Genomic DNA, 25,812 nt, shown 5'->3' on the forward strand with positions numbered 1-25,812 from the left:
TATCATTCAAGTTCTGCTAAGATGGTATCATTTTTACAATATAATCTTATATATTCCTTAAATATTTTCCATTCTCCATATGTTTTCTGATTTTTGAAGAATCTCTTCAGATTAATCCAGCATTAAGCTCAGCATTAAGCAGAAGGTCCTGGGTTCAACCCCTGGCCATCTGTAGGTTGGGAATGTCCACTGCAGGAAACCCTCTTCCAGTCAGTTAAGACAAGAAGGACCAATGGTCTGACTCAGTTTAAGGCAGCTTCCTTATGTTCCCCAACCCAAACATTCTCTTTTCATCGAAAGGAACCAGAGGTCCCTGGCCCTAACGTTTGACAGTCTGGGGATTAGCACATATAAAGTTTAACCTGCCCGGTCCCTCACTAAGCCAGCCATTTACAAGATCACCCTACCTGTCCGTGGGCATCTCAAACTCTGCAGGTAAGGAGCCTCTCTTCCCTGATGTGTGAGAAACTACTGTACCCCAGCAGTAAAAGCAAAAAATAAAAATAAAATAAAATGCAAATTTATGAGGAGGAAGGAAGCTCATGCAAACTGCAGCCACAGCTCAGCACACAGACGGTTTTGTTGGCTGTTCCTGGGTGTGATTGAGATCCGCTGCAAAGGTGTTTGTAGCCCACGTGGCCATTTTAATTCTACTACTGACTCAGGGGCCACCAGGGGGCCGCGATATGCAGCCCTTTGATGCCCCCTCCCTGAAAAGCTTAAACTGGGAGGGCTGGTAAGAAATGTGGCCTGGGAAGGCAGTGTGTGGCCATGTGGGGAGTGTCCAGAGGACCAGCTTGAAAGGTCTTATGTTCTCTACCCCAGGACTAAATAAGTCTTTCAAAGCAGGTTTCCCCCAAATTTCTGTGTCCATTGACCCTTCAATGAACTTGTCAAGCTGTCACCAGCCCAGATTCTTAGGAATGTAAGTGGAATAAGAAATATAAATGCATAATCAGGTTTATTTGTCATTGATCAACATGACTAAGAATCATAAAACGTCAAAAAAAAGTCATTGGCAAAGGAAGTACGCTCTGTACATGCCCATGGCTTTGATTTCATAAGTTCATTGTTCCTAATTATTTTTTCCCACACTATGTCTCTTCAAGCTCAGACCCGTATCGACCCTGAGGTTTTTATTAACCCCTGGCAGAATCACATCAAATCAGTATCGACCGCAATAGGGTACCCTATTTTAGAGCATTTTGAGGTGAAAGAAATGGACTCATTTCCCTGGAGACTTCAAATGGTGAGATTAACCAGCCTTAGAGTGCAGCGTTGACATCATTTTTTTAAAAAAAATTTTCAAGTTTTTTTTTAAAAAAATGGCGGGAAAACAGCCATTTTTAAGACACAGGTAACCCCCATGAAGGGTCAATGAGCTCAGGTATATTTTGTCCCCAAGATATCTGTACCCAAATACCAAGTGTTACATGAGAATTCAGGGTTCAGACCGAGGCCACATTCACACCATACCTTTTAAACACTAGGATGCCGCCATAAAACATGACCTTAAACAGTCACAGTTTCCTTCGCAGAATTCTGGGAGCTGTAGTTTGCTAAGGGTGCTGAGAATTTTTAGGAGACACCTCCATTCCCCTCCCATAGCTACGATTCCCAGAGTTCCTTGGAAAGAGGGACTGATTCTTAAACCGTTCTGGGAATTGTAGTTCCGTGAGGGAAATAGGGGGATGTCTCCCCACAACTCTCCACACCCTTAGCAAAGCATGACTCCCAGACTCCTCTGGCGGAAGCCGTGACTGTTTAAAGTGATGCTTCCAGTGCAGGGTGCGAATGTGGCCTCTCTTGAGTCTTCCTAGGCAGAAAGAGAAGCGGAGAATAAAGGCCAGAGACACCAAATGTGAGAAAGGAGGGAGGAGGGAGCAGCAGAAAGAGCCTGCCCCCCCCTTTCCCAGCGCTACCCCAGAGGCTCCAATTATTCTCAGAGAATCTGCAGCGCTGCCACCTGGTTGCCGTGGCAACACAAGGCCGCTCTCCTCTGGCCAAAGCTGACACATTGCTCCTGGGTGCGCCTGCCGCTCAGGCAAGGTGTCTGGGCAACCGTGGGCGACGTCAGCATCCGCCACCCTGAACACCAGAGCAGGGGAGGCGGAGAGGACCCAACTCCACCACGCAGGAATCATGTGCGGCGGTCTCCTTCGCGACTGCTATTCAGAGGCCTCTTCTTCCCTGTTTTGTTGTTTATGTCAACGCTGGCCAGCTGGACAAAGATGGGGAGGATAGCAGAGGGTGATTGTGTGGGGCTCTGACAGACAGACAGACAGACAGACAGACAGACAGGCTGACTCTTTAACCTGAAAACCCCAGTGCTAGTCCTACTCAGAGTAAGCCCACAGAAATGAATGGACCAAAGTTAGACATGCCTGCTAATTCCAGTGGGTTCTGAGCAGGGATAGCGTTGGATAAAAATGGCAATCGAAAATGCGCTCTCTGTGTTTGTCTTTGTGTGAGTGTGTATTTATGTGTTTGTGTGTGTGCAAACACACACACACACACACACACACACACACACACACACTGTCAGTGCTTTTTTTCTTTAAAAATGTTTAGGGGTACTCTCATTTTGACTCAAGAAAATACCATTTTATAGTTCAAATCGGGGGAAATAAATATAGCAACTGGCCCAAAGGTCACCCAGTGAGCTAGATGTTTATAAATGAGTTGCAAGTCACTATGAGACCTTTGGGTAACAAGATAATAATAATAATAATAATAATAATAATAATAATAATAATAATAATAATAATAATGCCATCATCAGCATCAACAACAACGATGATGACTGGATGGTGATGATTTTTGGTGACAGTGCAAGACAGTCAGGTTAGTTACTAACCTTAGTCTCAAATCTTACTGTTGCTAACAGTGCTTTTTTTCTTTAAAAATGTTTACGGGTAGCCTCATTTTCCTACTCGTTTTGAAATACTGCGCCTCAATGAGGCCAAACTTAGATTCACAAAATGTTTAGGGCTATGCACTGGTTGTTAATAACAGCGATTGGTAGGAACATAGGAAGCTGTATGGCTAAAATTGGGAGGAATGGTTGAGATGGAGGCAGGGTTTAAATCACCTGTAATCTGTATTAGCTGGCTTGTTGCAAGATTTCTGTTTGTATGCAGGAGCCTGGGGAGCTGTGTTACATTGCATCAGACTGCCTAGTCCAGGGGTCTGCAACCTTTAACACAAAAAGAGCCACTTGGACCCGTTTCCGAAGAAAAAAAAACTGGGAGCCGCAAAACTCATCATTATAAAAATAACTTTTTTGTCACTTTTTTATTATTTCTTTGTTTGACCCCTCAGAATTACTCCTCCTCATAGAAATAAACGTTAAATTAACAAGTTACCTTTTTTTGTGTGTGTGTTCTTCACTCCCCTTCAAAACAGTGACCAGCGTACATGCCCCCTTTCAATGCAGTGACCAGCGTACATGCCCCTTACAATGTAGCGGGCAGGCGGGCGGGCGGGAAGGTGACGTCGGGACGGTGCGTGACTAACGCACGCACCGCCCCCATGCGATGTCATAGCCAGTACAGCGCCCGCCACAGTGGGGAGTGTCGGGGCGCACAATGCGCCGCCTCCCCTCGCTAGTATCTGCCCCGGAGCCGCGGCAAAGGTGTAAAAGAGCCACATGTGGCTCCGGAGCCGCGGGTTGCAGACCCCTGGCCTAGTCTATCTAGCTCAGTATTGTTAACATGGACTAGCAGCAACTTTCCACAATTTCAGGAAGGATCTCTCTCCCAGTCCTACCCGGAGATGCCAGGGATTGAATCTGCCATCTTCTGCATGCAAAGCAGATGCTCTAACCAATAGGTACCCCCCCCCAGTTGCTGCATATCAACTAGAGTACTGAACTACTAGTTTGAAAAGTCACCACTCGTTTGTTATTCTGTTGCAGCAATTGTTCACAGCGCCTTTACATTTAATTTGTATGAAGTGGACGACACCGTCGCTGACCAATCCACCCTTCTCCATATCTACTCATTGTTATTGCATTAGGTCGATGAATCTAGTCCTAAATATTCATTATAGGTAAAATAAATAAAAAGGGGAAGTGGCAAATACTTTTCAGCTACTTACCCTGGTGGGATGGAAGCCCGAGTACTCAAGATGGCCACTCGCTGCGTACCGGGCCGGTTCAGGTTGTTTTGGCCGGGGAGCTGGGTGTGGCTGGGCGCGCTCTGGCTCCGGGAAAAAGTGGCCACTTGCATCCCGTTGCCGGAACGGACCTGCTCGATCTTGCCCGTTCCACTGGCTTGCACCGTGCCCAGCGACCACATCGCCGTTCCGTTGAACGTATTGCTCTGCCGGACGGCCAGCGATCCGTTCCCATTCCCGGAATACACCTTCCTGCGCTGGGAGGCCAGGATGGCGTTGGAGGCTGCCCGGGTGCTGTTGACCAACAGGCACTGCTGGCACGAACAAGGGTGCCCAGAATTGGTCCCCACGGGCCAAGATTGGGACTTGGGGATGGAGCCGATGGTGAGAGGATAAGCCAAGTCCATGCGCCTCCTTAGACGGCGTTTCCTCTGCGTCTGGCGGTTCACCTGAGACATGCTGTTGAAGTAGATCAGGTAGCAAAACCCCAGCGAGGACAGGTCCAGCCACGGATGCTGCTTCTCGTACGCATTCTGGATGGTGATACAGATGTCCATGTCGTACGGAGTCCAGGAGTTGTTGTCGTTTTCCCATTCCCACACAACCCCCTTGCCGGGGGCAGAGGAAGGGTCGTAAAAGTTCCTTCGCACCGGGCGCATTGTCCCTGGGAGAGAACAAAGGAGAAAGAAGGGATGGATCAGAGGTGGGGAATCTCAGTTTCATGTGTTACGTATACAGTGGTACCTCGGGTTAAGAACTATATTCGTTCTGGAGGTCCGTTCTTAACCTGAAACTGTTCTTAACCTGAGGTACCACTTTAGCTAATCAGGTCTCCCACTGCCTCCATGCCGCCACCGCACGATTTCTGTTCTCATCCTGAAACAAAGTTCTTAACCCAAGGTACTATTTCTGGGTTAGCGGAGTCTGTAACCTGAAGCGTTTGTAACCTGAAGCATCTGTAACCCGAGGTACCACTGTACAGTCAAACCTCAGTTGTCAAACATAATCCGTTCTGGAAGCCCATTCGGCTTCCAAAATGTTCGACAACCGAGGCACAGGTTCCGATTGCTTGCAGGAGCTTCCTGCACTCAAGCGGAAGCCGTGTTGGACATTTGACTTCCGAAAAACATTCGAAAACTGGAGCATTTACTTCCAGGTTTTCAGCATTTGGGAGCCGAAACATTCCAAAACGGAGGCATTTGGGAACCAAGGTTTGACAGTATATAAAATAAATTTTGATGATATGCAAAGTAGCAGAGTAGCTTACAGCTAGGAACCTAAATAACTCCTAGGTGACTGATAGCTTCTTTGTAAAGACTACAGTGTACAGATTCTTCATATTCCAAGGAACTTTTTTTTCATAAACATATAACTAAGAAGAATATTACTCTATTTTTCCAGGGGGAGTCTCGGATTTACAGAAGGCGTCCTGGTTTCTGATTTGATCCTGGAATGTCCTGCTTTCCCTTAAAGGTAAAGGTAAAGGTACCCCTGCCCGTACGGGCCAGTCTTGACAGACTCTGGGGTTGTGTGCCCATCTCACTTAAGAGGCCAGGGGCCAGCGCTGTCCGGAGACACTTCCGGGTCACGTGGCCAGCGTGACAAAGCTGCATCTGGAGAGCCAGCGCAGCACACGGAAACGCCATTTACCTTCCCACCAGTAAGCGGTCCCTATTTATCTAGTTGCACCTGGGGGTGCTTTCGAACTGCTAGGTTGGCAGGCGCTGGGACCGAGCAACGGGAGCGCACCCCGACGCAGGGATTCGAACCGCCGACCTTTCGATCGGCAAGCCCTAGGCGCTGAGGCTTTTACCCACAGTGCCACCCGCGTCCCTTAGGATGCCCCTATTTTCACCTGATAAATTTTGGAGGGTATGGAATTATGTGGCTCCCGAGCCAAGGAGATAAATAACTATATAACCTTTAGAAGACATCTGAAGGCAGCCCTATACTGTATAGGAAAGTTTTTTTCAATGTTTAATTATGTTGGAAGTTGCCCAGAGTGGCTGGGGCAACCCAGTCTGATGGGTGGAGTATTATTATTATTATTATTGTTATTATTATTTAGGACATCCCTATTTTAATCAGAGAAATGTTGGAGAAGTATGCACCTGCCTTTTGCACTTCACTCTGATTGGTAGATTTTTTGGGGTTCTTGTTTTGTTTTGTTTTTTAAGCCATCTTGGAAACAGCGTTGTCTTATCAGAGCAGCTGGTAAAGGTGCAAGCTGAACCATATTACTATGGGGATTTAAGATTCCTGTTTAACCTGGGACCTACATTCTGCATGAAAATCAAATGCTCCTCCACCAGCCTATGGCTCTTCCCAGGCCATGATGATGGGGCTTGAAAACTATTGACCTGGGAGAAATGTTGGAGGGTATGCAACTGTAGTTTCATCTTATTTCCTTGCATCGATTGTAGATCCACAGCCCCCCCCCCCTTTTTTTTTTTTTTGCTTCTTGCTAGCAAGGGAGGTCTTGCTAGGGCTGCTTTTAACACCTTCCCGTTTTCTGGCAATGCATTCTGGGCATATCTTCGCTACCTGCATCTCTCCCAGAGTTGCCGGCACTGTGGTGCTAAGGCAAGCACTAATTGTGCTGCGTCAGGTTCCACCCATCCCAAATGTCCTCCCTTCTCAACACAAGCTGCTCAGCCAATTTGGACCGGGCCGCATTTAGTCACACGATTATGCTCCGCAGCCCAGCCTGCTATCCAGCCCAGCCATTGTTCTTGCTCAGTTTTCCCCTGGATGATCAGGAAGCCCTCCTGACAGCGCGGGGCAAGTCTGAGCCTTCCTGTTCACCTTTTCCATGGACCCAACAGACTCGCAGCCTCTGCTTTCTCTCTGGATGTTCCCAGCTGATGTCACACACACACACACACACACACACACACACACACCGTTTGATCACTTTTCCGTTTTATAACCGACACCACCAAGCAGATTCCATCTGAGGCCACAGCTGGAGTTTTTTCTTTTTCTGTTAGGGAAAGAATTTTTCCTTCTCCCCTTTTCACCCTGTGAACAGAGCTAACACGCTTGGGAAAAGGGATATTCCAGTTCAGATAAAGGTCAGATATGGCAGGATTAATTGATTTCAGAAAAGGTGCTGGGCAGTCCCACTTCATGAGCCACTTAAAGGTAAAGGGACCCCTGACTGTTAGGTCCAGTCGTAGCCGACTCTGGGGTTGCGGCGCTCATCTCGCTTTATTGGCCGAGGGAGCCGGCATACAGCTTCCGGGTCATGTGGCCAGCATGACTAAGCTGCTTCTGGCAAACCAGAGCAGCGCACGGAAACGCCGTTTACCTTCCCGCCAGAGCAGTACCTATTTATCTACTTGCACTTTGAGGTGCTTTCGAACTGCTAGGTTTGCAGGAGCAGGGACCGAGCAACGGGAGCTCACCCCGTCGCAGGGATTCGAACTGCCGACATTCTGATCGGCAAGTCTACCTGCACACATATACTGGCCACAAGCCTATCTGGCCTGTGATGGGCAACTGGGAGGTGGGAGGTGGATTCTTTCAGGAATATGATCCCGATTGACATGAGGCAATAACTGGACCATCTTCTCCCAGGCGCTTGGACCTGAATGCAACAGCAGCTCTCCCCAGGTGTGATTGAGAGCCAGTGTGGCCTAGTGGTTAGAGCGTTGAGGACCCAAGTTCAAATCTTCACCCAGCCCACTGGGAGACTTGGGCCAGACACCATCTATCAACCTAACCTACCTCACAGGGTAGTTGTGAGGGGGAAATGGTAGAGTGGCAAGAACCACGTGCGCCACCTTCAGCTCCTTGGAGGGAAGATGGGATAGAAATGTAATAAAAGGTAAAGGACCCCTGACAGTTCAGTCCAGTCACAAACGAATCTGGAGTTGCGGCGCTCATCTCGCTTTACTGGTCGAGGGAGCTGACGTTTGTCTGCAGACAGTTTTTCCCGGTCATGTGGCCAGCATGACTAAGCCGCTTCTGGCAAAACCAGAGCAGTGCGCGGAAACGCCATTTACCTTCCCACCGGAGCGGTACCTATTTATCTACTTGCACTTTGACATGCTTTTGAACTGCTAGGTTGGCAGGAGCTGGGACCGAGCAACGGGAGCTCACCCTGTCGTGGGGATTCGAACCACTGACCTTCTGATCGGCAAGCCCAAGGCTCAGTGGTTTAGACCACAGCGCCACCCACGTCCCTCCTAGTAATAATAATAGCAGTACAGTCATACCTCGGGTTAAAGTCGCTTCAGGTTAAATCTTTTCAGGTTGCGTCCTGTGGCGACCTGGAAGTAACGGAACGGGTTACTTCCGGGTTTCGCCACTTGTGGATGTGCAGACGCTCAGAATGACATCACACGCATGCGCAGACGCGACAAATTGTGACCCACGCACGCGCAGATGTGGGTTGCGTTCTGCTCATGATGTGAACGGGGCTGGATCCCATTCACATCCAGAGGTACCACTGTAATAATAATAATAATAATAATAATAAATGCCAGCAACTGGTCTTCAGAGGCATACTGCCGTCTACAGTGGAAGCGGAACATAGCATAAGCACATCTCTCTGTAGCCACCCAGTTGCCTGTGTGAATATGCAAGCAGGAGCTGAGTGCAAAAGCAACTCTCCCCTCTTGGGAATGCTAGCAACCGGTATGCAAATGCATGCTGCCTCTGACAGTGGACAAAGCTAGTCACTCTCATCATTAGGAAGCATCTCTTATTGCTTCACCAAGATCTGCGTCCCTAAATAGGAACGTAAGACGAGCCGTGCTGGATCAGGCCAAAGGCCCATCTAGCCCAGCGACAATTAGGACCTGAGTGCAGCAGTGCTGTCCTCCGTAGCAAAGGGTTCAAGGCACAAGGCGCTAGTGGGAACACTTAGGGAGAGAGCCCTGCCTGAAGCCATGGAATGCTGCTGCCAGTCTGTGTAGTCAGCACTGAGCTAGATGGGCCAAATAGGCATGGAAGAGACTCCTGCATGCCTGAAACCCACCAGGGCACCATGTAATAGGGCACCAACACACACCAACACACACATACAGAGCCAGCCCTCCTTGCCCAGCTTATCTCGTCTCTCCCTTCTGCTTGCTGATGCTGCAGCCAGAACAGCAGGCTGTGTGCGCAATCAATAATTATGTTTGAAGTGTTACGTTAACTATGCATCCCTCCCCGGAGACTCATAAAGCTAAACGGCCGTACGCCAGCGGTTTCCGTGGTGTTTGCTTTCAGCAAGGGCCGGCTTGGCAGGGCTCCTGGCGCTCTTGCCTTGCAGCACTGCTGAAGAGGAAGCCGCCTGCCAGCAAAAAGAGGTGCACGGAGGGCGAGTGGGTGTCTTCCTGGAACAGGCCACAAGGGGCGCCAGCAAGCCCTCCTCACTGCCTCCCCTTTTGGCCTGGCTTGTGAGTGCAGGAAGGTGCCTTCTACATACCCTCCAAGTGTCCTTATTTTCCAGGGACAGTCCTGGAATAGCCCTGTCTCCTCCTTGAATTTGTGTAATCTTCTTTTAAAACCATCCACATTGGGGGACATCACTTCCTCCTGTGGAAGTGAGTTCCATAGTTTAACTACATGTTGCATGAAGAAGGCCTTCATTTTATCAGTCCTGAATCTTCCAACATTAGCTTTCTTGGACATCCAGAAGTTCTAGGGCTATGAGGGAGAAAAACAGACCCCCCAAGTGTCCCTATTTTCCAGGGATGTCCCTCATTTAGAGAAGCCGTCCCAGTTTCTGATTTGATCCCGGAATGTCCCGCTTTTCCTTAGAATGTCCCTGTTTTCATTGGAGAAATGTTGGAGGGTATGAAGTTATCCAAACCCAGAGCCATCTGAAGGCAATCCTGTATAGGGAAGTTTTTTTAAAATGTTTAATGTTTTATTATGTTTTTATATGTGTTGGAAGCTGCCCAGAGTGGCTGGGGCAAACCAATAAGATGTGTGGGGTATAAATAGTAAAAAATATCATTATGGAATGGGATATCCCTGCTATAAGAATTAGAGCACATGGGATATCCCTGCTATAAGAATTTTAAGGTCTCAAATGTAGAATAAATATTCATAAATGAACACATATCTAAATATATGAACTATGTGTCTGAAATAGTACAGGAGAACAATCCCGAAGCCATTTTGACTGCAGTAAGGGAGGCAAATGGGGAAAGCCTTCCCATTGTCTTTTTCTTGCAAATCCTATCTTAAGGGCGTATTTGTGTAGGAATAGGGTGAGCCTATGACCTGGGACCCAGGAACTAAAATATTAACCATCACACACAAAAATGCCCAGGCTGCCCAGGCAATGCAATCAGTGACCATCATCAGGTATCCTGGCAGACAGGATTTGTGCTGTAGACCGCCTCCTTCTGTGATGTATGTAGGATGTTTTAGGGGGTTGGTCTTGGGCTGCAGGGTGGACAATTTCAAAAGTCTAAGGGCTTGCGCACCATTGTTCAGGGTTCTTCTCCCTCCTGCGTGCGGGGAGTGGGGACCCTGTTGCAACAATTCCTTGAATAAAGATCAGCCTTACTAGCTGCTTTGCTTCTCAATATACTCTGGTTGGCCTATGTTATTTTCTCCTACTGATAGAGAACCCACTTAAGGCCTTGTATACGGGCTCCGGAATATCCCATAAGGGAAAGGGAGCAGTTTTTCTTATAACATCCCTATTTTCATTGGAGAAGCGTTGGAGGGCATGGTAGATTGATTTGACTGCGATGGCTTTTGTAAATGTGGGGGCTGTCCCTGGAAAATAGGGACACTTCTCTCACATGCTCTCAAGCAATCCTCCTCCTCCACAGGGTCCTTGTGAGGGAAACAAAATCATTGGTGTTGCTGACACATGGAACTGAGTTTGCCTCGTTTTTGCTAGCTGGCCTCATTTTGTTGTTGACATAACCTGGGTCTGAGTCATCACTGGTCTTGCTAACAGAAAGTCTGCCGTGAGCCTTTCCTGTTCACGACTGCCAAGCCTATCGTTCCGTGAGAATAAGTTTGCTTAAAAACCAGTAAATCTTTGGCGAGGAACGTAATGCTTTGTGCAAATGCCACTGTTCTGCGGTCAAGTGTAATAAATCACTATGAACGCAAATAGCATTGATATAACACTTTGAGATGCACATTTGCATGTGTTGCATCTTAAAAACATTTTCAACAACCCTGCAAGGTAGACCAGTGTTATTATCAATCAATCAATCAATCAATCAATCAACCAATCATTCTTTATTACGGTCCAGAGACCCAACAAATCGTTACAAAGCAATGCACAATTCAGACAGCCTACCTCCAGGTTAAACAAGCATTTTGTTCAGACTTAAAGATAGACTTATTATCCCTATTTGCAGATAAAAGATGGGGGGTTAGGCTGAGAGGAAGCAGTTTGATTTGGGGCCCACCTAGGCCATGTTCACACCACACATTTGAAGCGCTGTGATACCACTTTAACCAGCCATGGCTTCCCCCGTAGAATTATGGGAGCTGTACGGTAATTTGTTAAAGGTGATGATTTATTAGGAGATCCCTTATTCCTCTCACAGACGTAGAAAGTTCTCTGGGAAGAGGGGGGTCATTGTTAAATCAACCTGGGAACTGGGAGTCACAAACTGATGTGGAAATGGGGAGAACGGAATTTAAGATTGGAAGAATAGGAAAAGTAGAGAAACTAAAATGGGCAGATCCACCCATTGTTAGCTACAGCTCAGATATGGAGCTGTATGTATGCAGACAGTTGCAGGTTCAACCCCCAGTATCTCCAGGTAGGACTAGGAAAGGACTATTGTCAGAAACCCTGGAGAGCTGCTGCCAGTCAAAGTAGAGATTAGCGAACTAGATGGACCAATGGTCTGACTCAGAATAACGCAGCTTCCTATGCTCCTATTTAATTCACCCTTTATTCAGAACACTGAGGACTGGAATCTTGCTTTACTTTTAAGGTAAGCGCCATAGCATCTGCTTGAATCCAAGAAGTCTCTGGCTTCTCCAGATAGGGGCTGGATCTACACTGATATGAAAAACGCTATAAAATATATAGCTCTCAATGCAGTTTACTATTGGTAACATATCACTGCTCTACAGCGCCCTCTGGCGTCACATTTTTATAAAACATTTTAAAAGTTATAATTGACTAGTATAGTTGAGTCCAGGGTCTCTGGAAAACACCCTCTGACTGAGAGCTGTTGCCAGTCAGTGCAGGCAATACTGAGCTGGGTGGACCAGTAAGCCAGTTTTCTATGTTCCTATCAGATGTGCTGTAGCTCAATGGTAGAGCGCCTGCTTTGCATGCAGAATTATTTGCAAATTATATAAAAAATCATAAGCTGTTTGTCTTTGTTTCTCAATCTGATCCCTTAACACTGTTTTGCATGTATCATGGCATTTTATGCATTGTGACTTTCTTTTATTTTTACCGATTACAGCTTAGTAACTATTTATTGTACTTGTTAAGAGTGAATTCCTGATTAATGTTTATTTGCTGATATTTCGAGAGTGAATTCCATTGTGTGCCATTATCTTCATTACTTTATTTGATATAAGTTGTTTGTTTTAAAGCTACGTTTCATTATGATTATTATTCATTTTGTACTGGGTCGGATTATTATGAGCTGCGTGAGCTTTGACGTACATTTTGCTGTTGCAAACCGCCTTGCCTACAGTAATATAGAAAGGGGGCATACAAATTAAAAGAGAAATGGGGGGGATTGGAGAGAAAAAGTCTGGAAGCCTGGTGGTAGTTTTGTTTGCTCAATGTCTCCTTCCACTTCTCTGTTTTGCCCTAAACAATGGAAGCAGCAAGCTGGCATCTGAAAAAGGTGCTTTTCCCCACACTGTTGGCAACCAAAAAAGCGCCAGTCTTATTGCTTGGGTGGTGTTATCACAAAGCTCAGCTCACATATACAACCTCCTCCTGGCATGAACGTTGCTCTGGTCCACCTCCGCACAACTCGGCGTCCACATCCCCGCAAAAAAGCTCTCCCTGCCCGTTTGTCCAGCCCGATTAATTACCATAATTACGGCAATTAATCAGCTGCCTTCTGAGCCTGCCTAGCACAAGGGGAGGAATTGAATCAGGCAGCAGCGCGTTTTGCTGAGACAGCGCTCCTCAGGAGGAAGAGGAGGAGGAAGACCCGGGAAAGCAGGTGGCCTACGAGGCAAATGCTGCTGCATCAAGGCCACCGGGAATGATGCTTCGGCCTGGAGGCAACCCTTGTAACCAGATTATTCATCATCACAAGGTTTTTCGTGGACGATTCTTTCAGGCCACATTCTGGAGCAAGTAGGTGCTTATGGTCAAGGTTATGGTGGGAGAAAGCATGCAAAAAACAGCTCTAGTTATGGAATTCAGAGACCTCTACTATCTTTCATTTTTTTTAAAAAGCAAGTTTCCAGTCCTTATGGATTGCAAAAGTATGCCTGAAAGAGACCGTGACTGGCCCAAGGGCACCCAGTGAGCATTTCATGGCTGTGTGCCTGGGGCCACCCAGTCAGATAGGTGGGGTACTACTACTACTACTACTAATAAATTGAACCCTGGTCTCCCAGATCCAGCACTCTAAACCACTACACAAACACTGGCTCTTGTTGTTTTTCAGTCCACAAACAATGCACAATTAATGCCATTCCTTTTACATTGCTTGGACAGTTACTTTACACTGAAATGAGCTCAGGTGGCGATAGATATGTAAGGAATTACTTAGGTCATGTTAAATAGCAGCCAATACAGTCATACCTCGTTACGTCCAGTTCAGGTTATGTTCTTTCAGGATATGTCCCGCGGTGACCCGGAAGTAACGGAACGGGTTACTTCCGGGTTTCGCCACTCGCGCATGCGCAGACGCTCAAAATGACGTCACGCGCACTCGCAGAAGCGGCGAATCACGACCCGCAGACGTGGATTGCATTCTGCTCTTGTTGCAAATGGGGCTCCGGAAAAGATCCCGTTCGCAACCAGAGGTACCACTGTATGGTCATTGGCAGAAAGTGAACTGCAGCAAAAGGGAAACAGTGCTGATTTTGACAAGTACAGGTCTTCAGGGAAATCACTGCCTTCTTACATCCCTCAGTTAAAAGTGGGCTCCAAATCTGAAGGCCAAAGACAACTCATCTAGCCTACCCTATAAGGTTGTTGTGAAGATGAAGATGGCACCTGCAAATAACCATGTTATGTCGCCTTCAACTCCTTAAAGGGATATAAATGTAATGAATAGAAGTTAACACATTTCTAGAGGGTTGGGCTTCGGTGTCCTCAATAGCTCTCTGTGTTTTGTCCTAATCAGCAAAGCAGAAGAAAATTATGTCAAACAATTCATTTGCATAGGTCACAGACTGCAGTGGATTAGCAAAATCTCTTCAGCACATTTGCAGGAGCTTTCCCAAAAGATTAATGTTATGGCCTGCTTCGCTTGTTCGCTGCAACGTTTTAAACTATTTTATAAATTTATTTGTTGTTTTTTTAAAAATCACAATCAGCTGTTTTAAGTCCTTTGTTGGTGTTCTGGGGTGGGAGAACGGGAGAATGACTCTAAATTCCTGCTCTAAAAGAAAGCCTTCCGGGTTGGCGCGTCTGGTTAATGGCGGATTCCCTCCGAGCTCCGGAGGGAATCGGCCCAGCAGGGGATCGGGTCTTACCGTGCCGGCGACACGGGGACCCTCAGAAACCACGTATACGGGGTACGTGGACATGGTGACTCGGCGGGCATCGTAAGCGCCCCTCCGACCCGTGAAAGAGCCTTTTTAAAGGCTAAGGATCGGGTGCCAGGAGACGGCGTGGTGCTGTGAGTCTTCCGCTACCCCTGCCGGGCGAAGCCGCATGCCATTCTCCAGTCAGCGCTGACTTCTTCCCGCTAAATTCGGACTTAAAACAAAGAGCAACAACCCGTGAGTAATTTGAACATTGGATTACAAATTTTTCGATTTGAATTTGGTACGAACGGAGGAGATGAAAAAAGGGAAGTCCGCCTCCTCCATATTGTTAACAGCGCAAGCAAGGATTTGACAGCTAAAGTTGCGGGACAATTTGTAACTGGATAAAAGATACTAATCTCACAGATGTAAAAGAGCTAAGCTAAGGTGCTGGAGGACAAGAGACTATTTTGTTTGAAACTAAGTATCACCCTACTCAAGCCTGGGAGCAACCCGAGTTAAGAGCCTGCCTAGACATAGATACTTTTGACAGCTGTCAAATAAGCTATCAAAGTTGAAAGAATTGGAAATTGAAACTTTAGCCGATTAAATTGCCATAAAATATCACAAACAAGGAAAGATCGACACAAACAAGCTTGACTTTTGGATCGGAGAGGGAAAGATCATTAAAATCAGAATCCCTCTAGAGGGGACTTCTGGACATTGCAAGAATGGATTTAAAACAAGGAATACAGGAAATACGTGCTGACCTGAAAGAGCTGATCTCCTTTGTGGGAAAACTGATACAGAAGAATGAGAAAGGCCTTGTTTTGTCTATGAGCCCACCAGACCCGAAGCTATCTGAAAGTACACTAATCGACTTGAAAAGGGACTCATTGTGCAAAACACAGGCAGCTGGACAAAGGAAAAAACCCAAGACTGAGGAGGAAAAGACATCTGCCAAGCAAAAAGAGCTGAAGGAAGGGAAGGCTGAGACATTATATAAAAGAGAGGAGAGACCAAGATCTGCCAAGAAGAAACCCAAACTGACCAAGGTGAAAACAGGCCTATTCGGGACATATAGATTCATGAAACAGTGTTGGAATATGGAATACAAGCAAACAGGCCTAACTGAAAGAATTATTGCCAACACTAAGAATAAAAGTCTTCGATCCTGGGAGTTAAGCATGAGAGATTCTCGAAGAAATCGGCTTAAAGGAACTGTGAAAGATTTACGTGCCTCGGACGTGAGATCACCAGGCTAGAAAGATGGATTAAATGTACTTTGATTAAGGATTGAAACCGGGGGAGAAGGGTGGGACCCAACAGTCTGAAGGGGGTTGAAGTTCTTTTTCTACTTTTATTTTTATTTTTTTTATAGAATGAAGAATATTGGACAAGAATGGGGAATCTGTGGGAGGGAAAGGGTGGCAACTTTAGGAAAGATATCTTTCTTTTTTTTTTCTTAGAAATATGCTTATATTTTTGTCTGTTCTATTATTTCGATATAGAGGATTAAGGGATATATGTTAATGCTAGCATAACAATGAACTAAAGTATAATTTTATAACTAAAATGATTTTAATCAAACTAGGGTTAAGTAATCTTAATAAAATAAGGTTTAGAATGTTCAGGGGAAAAACTTGCTAGAACAAATAAAATGGAGTTGGGAAACAATAGGAGGAGACGTGGGGAAGTCCTGAAAAGAAGTTATTGAAATTAAGTGTGAAGAGGAGAGCCTCTTTTTCCTTTCTTTTTTTTCTTTTTCTTTTTCTTTTTTGGGTATATGTCTCTATGTTCCTGAGTTTTGATCTTCAATGTAACCTTTTTTGGAAAATTAATAAAGATTATCTTAAAAAAAAAAAAATAAAAGAAAGAAAGGAATGAAACAAGTGCAGAGAGATATGATTTTGCCAATTTGCTCTCTCATCCCCCCCCCTTGCCCCCATCTTTAGTTGTCCTCTTTTTTGTCAGTCGATGCAGACGGTATCGAGACAGATGGCCAGCTTCTTCCCATGTTCGTCCAGTTGCTTTCGAGGGCAGGACTCCAAAAGGGGATGAAAATTGTGGGGAAGGAGATTTTGGCTAAACATTAGACAAAACCTCCTAATGACAAGGGGCGCAGGTGGTGCTGTGGGTTAAACCACAGAGCCTAGGACTTGCCGATCAGAAGGTCGGAGGTTCGAATCCCCACAACGGGGTGAGCTCCTGTTGCTCGGTCCCAGCTCCTGCCAAACTAGCAGTTCGAAAGCACGTCAACGTGCAAGTGGATAAATAGGTACCGCTCCGGCGGGAAGGTAAACGGCGTTTCTGTGTGCTGCTCTGGTTCACCAAAAAGCGGCTTAGTCATGCTGGCCACGACCCGGAAGCTATCTGCGGACAAACGCCGGCTCCCTCGGCCTACAGAGCGAGATGAGCGTGCAACCCCAGAGTCTGTCATGACTGAACCTAATGGTCAGGGTTCCCCCCCCACCCAATGACAAAGGGCGTTTGGACTGCGGAACTGCCTGCCTCAGGATGTGTTGGGGCTTTCCTTTCCTGCACGCCTTTTGAGCAAAGGCTGGATGACCTCCTTTCTATGACGTTGTAATTCTGCACCCCGCATTGCAGATCCTGCATAGAGCAAGGTGTGTGGGGGTGGGGGTGGACTAGGTGACTTCTGTTAGCCCCCTTCGGGCTCTAAAATCCTGTGCTCTCCCTTTGGAACTTGAGCTCAGGGTGGAATCCAAAGAACATCAGGTTGAAAACAAGCCCTTGGCAGCTTCCTCCGGTGACCCAGGCCTCCCAGCCAAGCTCGGAGGGAGCGTGCCAGCAGCCCCTGCAATATTGGCAGCCGAGGCGATGCAGCACTCAGGTGCCCGCTTGCAACTCTCCTCGCACCAGATCCGTTCCCTGCCATGCCGGCAGCCGCATGCGGAGAGCCTCTCTGCTCCTCAGCCTCGCCCTCAGCTCAAATATCCCATCCTAAAAGTTGGTGGAGAGGGAGGGCACCGTATCCCCTTCCCACGGCCCCAAATAAGTTGCGGGTTTCTTTTTTTAAAGGGAGCCCCCAAACTCCTTAATTGCTTTCTTTCGCCACAGCTGAGATTCCTCCATTTGCAGGGGGTTGGGCTAGATGACCCTCAAGGTCCCTTCCAACTTTATGATTCTATGAAATCCTGATCAATGCTGTTTTTGCTTTGGACATTTTCGCTCTCCTTTTCCCCTCCAAGGAGTTCAAGGCTCTCCTTTATTTCATCACCACAACTACCCTGTGAGGTACCAACTGGTCTAAATTTCTCTAGTGGCTGACAGGGGTCAGGATCCGAACCCGGGTCTCTGCAGTTGTAGTCTGTTGCATTAACCACTGCACAACACTACCACAATGTTGGCTGATAAGAATGCTATTGGTGATGTTGCCATTCAGTCCTTTGTGAGGCTGATTTTAGCTAAGGCTCTAATTAGAGGCACATTTACCTGGGAGTAAGTCCCACAATGAACCCACTGTCCCCTGTCAGAGGCAGTAATACCAGTTGCTGGAAGCCACAGGAGGTGAGAGTGTTCTTGTGCGTGGGTCCTCCCGGAGCCAAAATATTAACTCAGCACACTGAACAACGCCCCGTCAAACTGCCAGGGCATTTCTCCAACTTTAAACCCCATTGATTTCTCGCTAAACTCTAGTAAGGCAGAGAAAAAGAGGGCAGATGAGGGCAATTGCCACATCAACTTCACATCTGCACCAAGCACTTAATGCACATCTATGCACACTGTTTTCCCCAAAGAATTCTGGGAACTGTAGTTCCCCCTGGAGTTACCGTCCCCAGCACCCATAACAAACTACAGTTCCCAGGATTCTTTTGGGGAAGCTATGAACTTTAAAGGTTTGGTGTGGACATAACCATAGTTTGGTGTGGACATAACCATAGTCCGCCACCCCCCACAAGGTCTCAGGGACAGTGGACCAGCCCCCTGCTGAAAAGGTTTGCTGACCCCTGAGCTAAAGCTTCAGCCCTGCAGGAAGAGAATGCTTCGATATTCAGCCCTGGAGACTCTTCCCAGGCCACGCCCTCTCCACAGGCCACACCCACCCAAGGCCACACCCACTCACCCAAGCCACATCTCCACATGGGTCCTCAGAAGCAATTCTGGATGCATTGGATAGGAAGCATCTTGTCTAGTCCAGGGTTTCCCAAACTTGGGCCTCCAGCTGTTTTTGGGACTACGATTCCCATCAACCCTGACCACTGGTCCTGCTAGCTTGGGGTGATGGGAGTTGTAGTCCAAAAACAGCTGGAGGCCCAAGTTTTGGAAACCCTGTTCTAATCCAACTCCCTGTATGCTAAATCCTAAATAGTGCTTAGGGTTTGCAGTTTACAGGAACCTAACAGCTTTTAAAAGATTATTTATGTATTTATTGCATTTTACTGCTCACATATTAACAATTTCTCATTTTCCCCCATACCTGGCTGTCTAGCTCAAAAGCTTTTGCAACAGCTCTGCATGCTTTAAGAGAAGCCGCACAAAAACACAATTACAGCAGATGCGTAAAATGCATTACCCTCATCCCAAACAGCAGAGTGAACTCATTTGTCCAAATTTTAAAACCAGTCCAAGATGTTATGAGCCAGGAAGGAATACTGCAGATCAGAAAGAAAGCTGGCTGCTTTTCCTTCACAAGTGGCCAAGTTCCAAATTGCAGCAAAATGGAAAAATAAAAAGTTCCGACTGCCCAAGGGTGGGGAGCTCCGTTCGAGCAGAATTTCCTTCCTTCTAGACCAGCATTGGGGAACCTGTGGCCCTCCTAATGTTGCCAGACTACAACTCCCAGCATCCCCCTGACCCTTGGGCCATACTGGCTGGTGCTGATGGGAGCTGGAGTCCAACAGCACCTGCAGCTCCCCAAGTCCCCCACACTTGTCTTACACCAGCCTTTCCCACGCTGGGTCCTCCAAATGTTTTGGAATCCAACTCCCATCAGCTGAAGTCCAAAAGATCTAGAGAGCCTCAGCTACTGACAGGATAGCTCAGTTTGTTAGAGTGGGGCACTGATAATGCCAAGCTTGCAGGTTTGATCCCCGTAAGGCGCACCTGCATATTCCTGCATTGCAGGAATGATGAGCCTCAGGGTTCCTTCCAACTCTACCATTCTTTGAGGCTGCTTTAGACAAATTTGGCCATTTCCCCACCGAAGAACATAAGAAGAGCCCTGCTGGATCAGGCCAAGGGCAAACTCCAGACATTAGTTAGGGGTGGGTAGAAGAACATAAGAGTCTGGCTGGAATCAGGCTAGTGGTCCATCTAGTCCAGGATCCTGTTCTCTTAGTGGCCAACCAGATACTTCTGCAAAGCCTGAAAATATGGCCCATGCACAATAGCCACTCTCCCCTTTCTGTGGTCTCCAGCAACTGGTATTCAGAAGCATAATGCCTCCAACAAGGGAGATAGAACATAGCCATGGGAGCAATTACCAACAGTAGAAGAATGGCGACAGAAGATAATGGAATATGTAAAGGTAAAGGGACCCCTGACCATTAGGTCCAGTCGTGACCGACTCTGGGGTTGCGGCGCTCATCTCGCTTTATTGGCCGCGGGAGCCGGCATGCAGCTTCTGGGTTATGTGGCCAGCATGACTAAGCCGCTTCTGGCGAACCAGAGCAGCACATGGAAACACTGTTTACCTTCCCACTGGAGCGGTACCTATTTATCTACTTGCACTTTGATGTGCTTTCAAACTACTAGGTTGGCAGGAGCAGGGACCGAGCAATGGGAGCTCACCACATCATGGGGATTTGAACCACCGACCTTCTGATCGGCAAGTCCTAGGCTCTGTGGTTTAACCCACAGCACCACCCACATCCCTAATGGAATATGTAGAAATAGCCAAATTAACAGGGAAAATTCGACAACAGGGCGAGGAAACATTTCAAAAAGAATGGGAAAAATTTATGTTGTATATAGGAAAGATAAGATGAAATAGTGAAACCAGTAGAATTGGAAATAAACCTCATAACAGGAAAGATTAAGAAAAGTGATGGATAATGAAAATAAGAAGCAGCAAAATGTATAAGGAAACTAATATAACCAACAGTAGTTGTAAATGAATACAGACAGACAACAAGAATTGTATAAACATGAGGACTTATTTGTTTATGGATATACTATGGACAAATAAGGAAAATGAATAACAATATACAAAATGGAAGAAAATAATGCGATAAAATTATATGTGATATAAAAAAACAGAAGAAGGAAGGAGGGAAGTCAGCTCTGAAGAGCAAGTATAGATGTAAAAGGTAATACAATATGTATATGTGGAGTATCTAATTGAAAAACTAATAAAGATTATTTGAAGAAGAAAAAAAGAACAGTCATGGTAGCTGGTCATCATCACCACTACCATCATTTTATTATTTTACCCCACCCAACTGCCTGGGTTTGCCCCAGCCACTCTGGGCGGCTTCCAACAGATATAAAAACATAACAAAACATTGCACATTAAAGGCTTCCCTATACAGGGCTGTCTTCAGATGTCAAGGAGATAAACAACGATACAACTTTTAGAAGACTTCGGATGGGAAGGCGTTCCAGATGGCGGGTGCCACTTCTAAGAAGGCCCTCTGCCTGGTTCCCTGTAACTTCATGAGGCATCTGAATATAGACTGTATTTTTAATCAAGGCTTATATTGGCTTATATCTTGATCAGGTTCCTAAATTAAATGGGCTTAAATTCACAAATGTTTCATGCCAGGCAGAAGACCAGCTGCCTAAGTACTTTGGCAAGATGTTAATTCTCCTGGACAAGGGGCCCCCCTGATTTATAGCAGAAAACAATTCTCAAAGTCGTAAAAAGGAAATTACAGGCTAAGAGCAAGGTTACAGACCCTACATAATTAAGAGTTGGTAAATAGTAAAATAAAACCATTAAACTTGAGCCATATCTTCCTAAGGTTAAAGGCCAAGAGCAAATGCAAAAGAAAGCAACAGGCTGGAGAAGGGGGGAGTGTAAACAGGGGAAGAGGCTTTTTTCCTATTTTATTTTGAGGCTGTAAACTGTTCCTTCCTTTTACTTTGAGGAGGTTTATCCTTCTAAAAAGCTATCTATGATAATGTATGAAATATGCTGGCTTAAATGTAATTATGCAAAGGATCTAGAAAGAAAGAAATGTTAAATTCTTATTTCATAGAGTCATATTGCTGTGAGACCAGAGGGGCAAAATGAGCCCAGCCCCCTGCTAGACAGGAGACGCCAATCGAGCACTCCTGACAAATGGTTGTCAGGCCTTTGTTTAAAGACCTCCAAAAGGAGATCTTTCATTGATGATGCATGAGAATGTGAACTCAAGATCCTTGACATATGTTTAAGATAAAAATTTAAGATTAACCATTTGTTTTAGAAGGCAATAGGGCAAGAGTTGAGCTGGAAATTAAGATTCCTTGTTGAGACACATGTAAGATATATTACTACTTATTTGTCATTTATAGATAGAAGAATATATAGCTTTTTGTATCCCATAAAAGGCAATAGGAAATGGGTGTATCTTTTACGATTGGTCATAGCAATCAGCCAATAGGAAATTCAACTAGGCTGATTGGACAGAGGCAGCCAAAGGAGGAGCAAGGGAGCTGGGCTGAGGGAATATAAGTGCTGGCCATAATGGCAGGAGGCCAGGCCAGAGCTTGGTAACCATATACCACTGTGCCTCTCATTTATTTGTCTGACAAATAAATTATTATTTTAATTTCTCTATTGCTGCGTTGAATATTTCATTCCAGCTAAGCGTTAACCACAAGCAGGGTGCTACATTCACTTCTGGCAGTGAGCCAGAAGGCCCTCAGTGCTGGACCTCAGGGTCCAGGCTGAGTGATGGGGTTGGAGACGCTCTTACCATGAGTACTTTTTGCCTATTGATCACCTTATCCTCCACGAATTTGTCTAATCCCATTTTAAAGCTCCTTGAGGAGAGAATGATGAATGAGAACATAAGGGCAGCTCTCCTGGATCAGGCCCAAGGCTCACCTAGTCCAGCACCCAACTTTCCCCACTTGAGATTAAAGGTAAAGGTAAAGGTACCCCTGCCCATACGGGCCAGTCTTGCCAGACTCTAGGGTTGTGCGCTCATCTCACTCTATAGGCCAGGAGCCAGCACTGTCCGCAGACACTTCCGGGTCACGTGGCCAGCGTGACAAGCTGCATCTGGCGAGCCAGAGCCGCACACGGAAACGCCGTTTACCTTCCCGCTAGTAAGCGGTCCCTATTTATCTACTTGCACCCGGGGGTGCTTTCGAACTGCTAGGTTGGCAGGCGCTGGGACCGAGCAACGGGAACTCACCCCGCCGCGGGGATTTGAACCGCCGACCTTTCAATCGGCAAGTCCTAGGCACTGAGGCTTTTACCCACAGCACCACCCGCATCCCCACTTGAGATTACAGTACTGCTATTCAGAGACACAATGCCTCCAACTATGGTAGCTGGGGGTTCTTACCACTAGTAACTTTCTCAATTCTGCTTCCCAAAGGAAGAAGAAGAGTTTGGACTTGATATCCCGCTTTATCACTACCCTAAGGAGTCTCAAAGTGGCTAACATTCTCCTTTCCCTTCCTCCCCCACAACAAACACTCTGTGAGGTGAGTGGGGCTGAGAGACTTCAGAGAAGTGTGACTAGCCCAAGGTCACCTAGCAGCTGCATGTGGAGGAGCGGGGAAGTGAACCCAGTTCACCAGATTACGAGACTACCGCTCTTAACCACTACACCATGCCTTAGCCTTGCTGGGTCAGGAGGAATACCCACCTAGATGCCTCAGAGGGAAGCCTGCAAGAGCCCTCTCCTCTCTTCATGATCTTCCATCTGTTTCATGATGGGGTCATTCACCATCAATTCTTCCCTCCTGGCTCCTTCATATTAATCCCAGCAGACTGGCCCACTCTGACTGATGGATTACTATTTGTTATTTTGACGTAGCACCTCCATTCAAAGCTTGGATGGAGGAGCACGGAGCCTTCCGCAGAGAGAAAGGGACAGAGCTAGACACACACAGAGATCCAGGAGAATCTCCCTGCAGCCTCAGGAGGAAGGATGTTAATGAGACCATGTAACTGAGATACCCCGGGGAGATGAACAGGTCAGAATCAAAGGCAGCAACATCAGAGCACGTTTGAACTCTCTTCATTTCCAAGATGTTTTCCAAATTTGCAAGCCACTTTCCCCTAATGCGATATGTTATTTTCACTAATGTATTTGTTTTTATGCATTCTTCTACCACCCCCAGTATAGCATTTTGGGTAAACACCGTCTGGAGAACTTCACCACAAAATTCAGAGAAGAGCAAATTTTGAAGGATAACTGTGTTTAGGTGAGTGTGAATAACAGCAGCAGCAACAACAACAACAACAACAACAACAACAACAACAACAACAACCACCACCACCACCACCACCACCACCACCACCACCACCACCACCATATTTATACCCTGCCCATCTGGCTTGCTTGCCCCAGCCTCTTTGGGGGGCTTTGAACACATATAAAACATCAAATATTAAAAAAAAATCCTGATACAGGGCTGCCTTCAGATGTCTTCTAAAAGTTGTGTAGTTCTTTATCTCCTTGACATCTGATAGAGAGCTGCTCACTAAGACACAAACAAATTTGAATTTCGGTTCTTTGTTGTGCTTGTATCACACTTTTCCTCCAAGGAGCTCAAAGTGGTGTGCTTGGTTTCCTCCTCTCCTCGACCAGTCTTCACAACAACCCTGTGAGGTAGGCTCTCCCCCAAACCATAGTCTAGAGGAGTAAAGGTAAAGGGACCCCTGGCCATTAGGTCCAGTCATGACCGACTCTGGGGTTGCGGCACTCATCTCGCTTTATTGGCCGAGGGAGCTGGCGTACAGCTTCCGGGTCATGTGGCCAGCATGACTAAGCCGCTTCTGGCGAACCAGAGCAGCGCACGGAAACGCCGTTTACCTTCCCGCCGGAGCAGTACCTATTTATCCACTTGCACGTTGACGTGCTTTCAAACTGCTAGGTTGGCAGGAGCAGGGACCGAGCAACAGGAGCTCACCCTGTTGCGGGGATTCGAACCGCCGACCTTATGATCGGCAAGTCCTAGGCTCTATGGTTTAACCCACAGTGCCACCCGCGTCCCTCTAGTCTAGTCTAGAGGAGTACCAGGGTACTAAATCGTGCCCACAAACTAAAACAGCTCCATGCCCGCAGACATGAAGCCACAAATCATGGAGGGTAGCAGGGCCAGGCTGTTAAGTATATGACAATGGGGCATTGCTGACAACCGCATCCTTAATCTTCCCTCCACCCATGTTAGGAAATACATGCAGGGGGACGACGACAAACTCCTGAATAAGGCTGATGCAGGTGCTGGCTTTCAGGGGCTTCCTGGCCAAACCTGCTGGGCCTCTCCATTCTGCCACCTGAACTGACACTTCGCCCTGGAGTGCACCCAACTTATCGATTAGTGATAATGGGCGAGTGGTCTGCCAAGGAAGCTTGCCCTCTGTTCATGTTTAAAACGATGCGTAGCGTGAAGAAAGTAGACAGAACAAAGTTTTCCTCCCTCTCTCAGAACCCACCCAGCGAAGTGGAATGTGAGAAGATTCAGGACAGAGAAAAGACAGGAGCTCTTCATGCAGCGCATCGTTAAAGCACAGAACTCCCTGCTGCAGGGGGCAGCTGCCTAGATAAGGTAAAGGTAAAGGGACCCCTGACCATTAGGTCCAGTCATGACCGACTCTGGGGTTGCGGCGCTCATCTCGCTTTATTGGCTGAGGGAGCCGGCGTCCAGCTTCCGGGTCATGTGGCCAGCATGACTAAGCCGCTTCTGGCGAACCAGAGCAGCACACAGAAACGCCGTTTACTTTCCCGCCGGAGCGGTACCTATTTATCTACTTGCACTTTGACGTGCTTTTGAACTGCTAGGTTGGCAGGAGCAGGGACCAAGTAACGGGAGCTCACCCCGGCGTGGGGATTCGAACCGCCAACCTTCTGATCGGCAAGTCCTAGGCTGTGTAGTTTAACCCACAGCGCCGAGGGCTTTAAAAGAGACTGGGGGAAAATAACGGAGGAGAGGGCTGTTGTTGGCTACTAGCCCAATGGCTATGCTCTG

The 25,812-nt window shown here is 46.8% G+C and overlaps 1 protein-coding gene across 2 annotated transcripts in view; it reads right to left on the minus strand.

Annotated features, from left to right (window-relative positions):
- DTX1 (deltex E3 ubiquitin ligase 1) overlaps window positions 1-25,812 on the minus strand; it is a 60,806-nt gene that overhangs the window by 25,153 nt on the left and 9,841 nt on the right. For both annotated transcript variants that reach the window (XM_028710111.2, XM_028710112.2), the window contains exon 3: window positions 4,099-4,780. In XM_028710111.2, the coding sequence (XP_028565944.2) occupies window positions 4,099-4,780 (682 nt within the window). The remainder of the gene's footprint in view (window positions 1-4,098; window positions 4,781-25,812) is intronic.

Source organism: Podarcis muralis, chromosome 16 (genome assembly GCF_964188315.1).
Source record: "Podarcis muralis chromosome 16, rPodMur119.hap1.1, whole genome shotgun sequence".
Lineage (NCBI taxonomy): Eukaryota > Metazoa > Chordata > Lepidosauria > Squamata > Lacertidae > Podarcis > Podarcis muralis.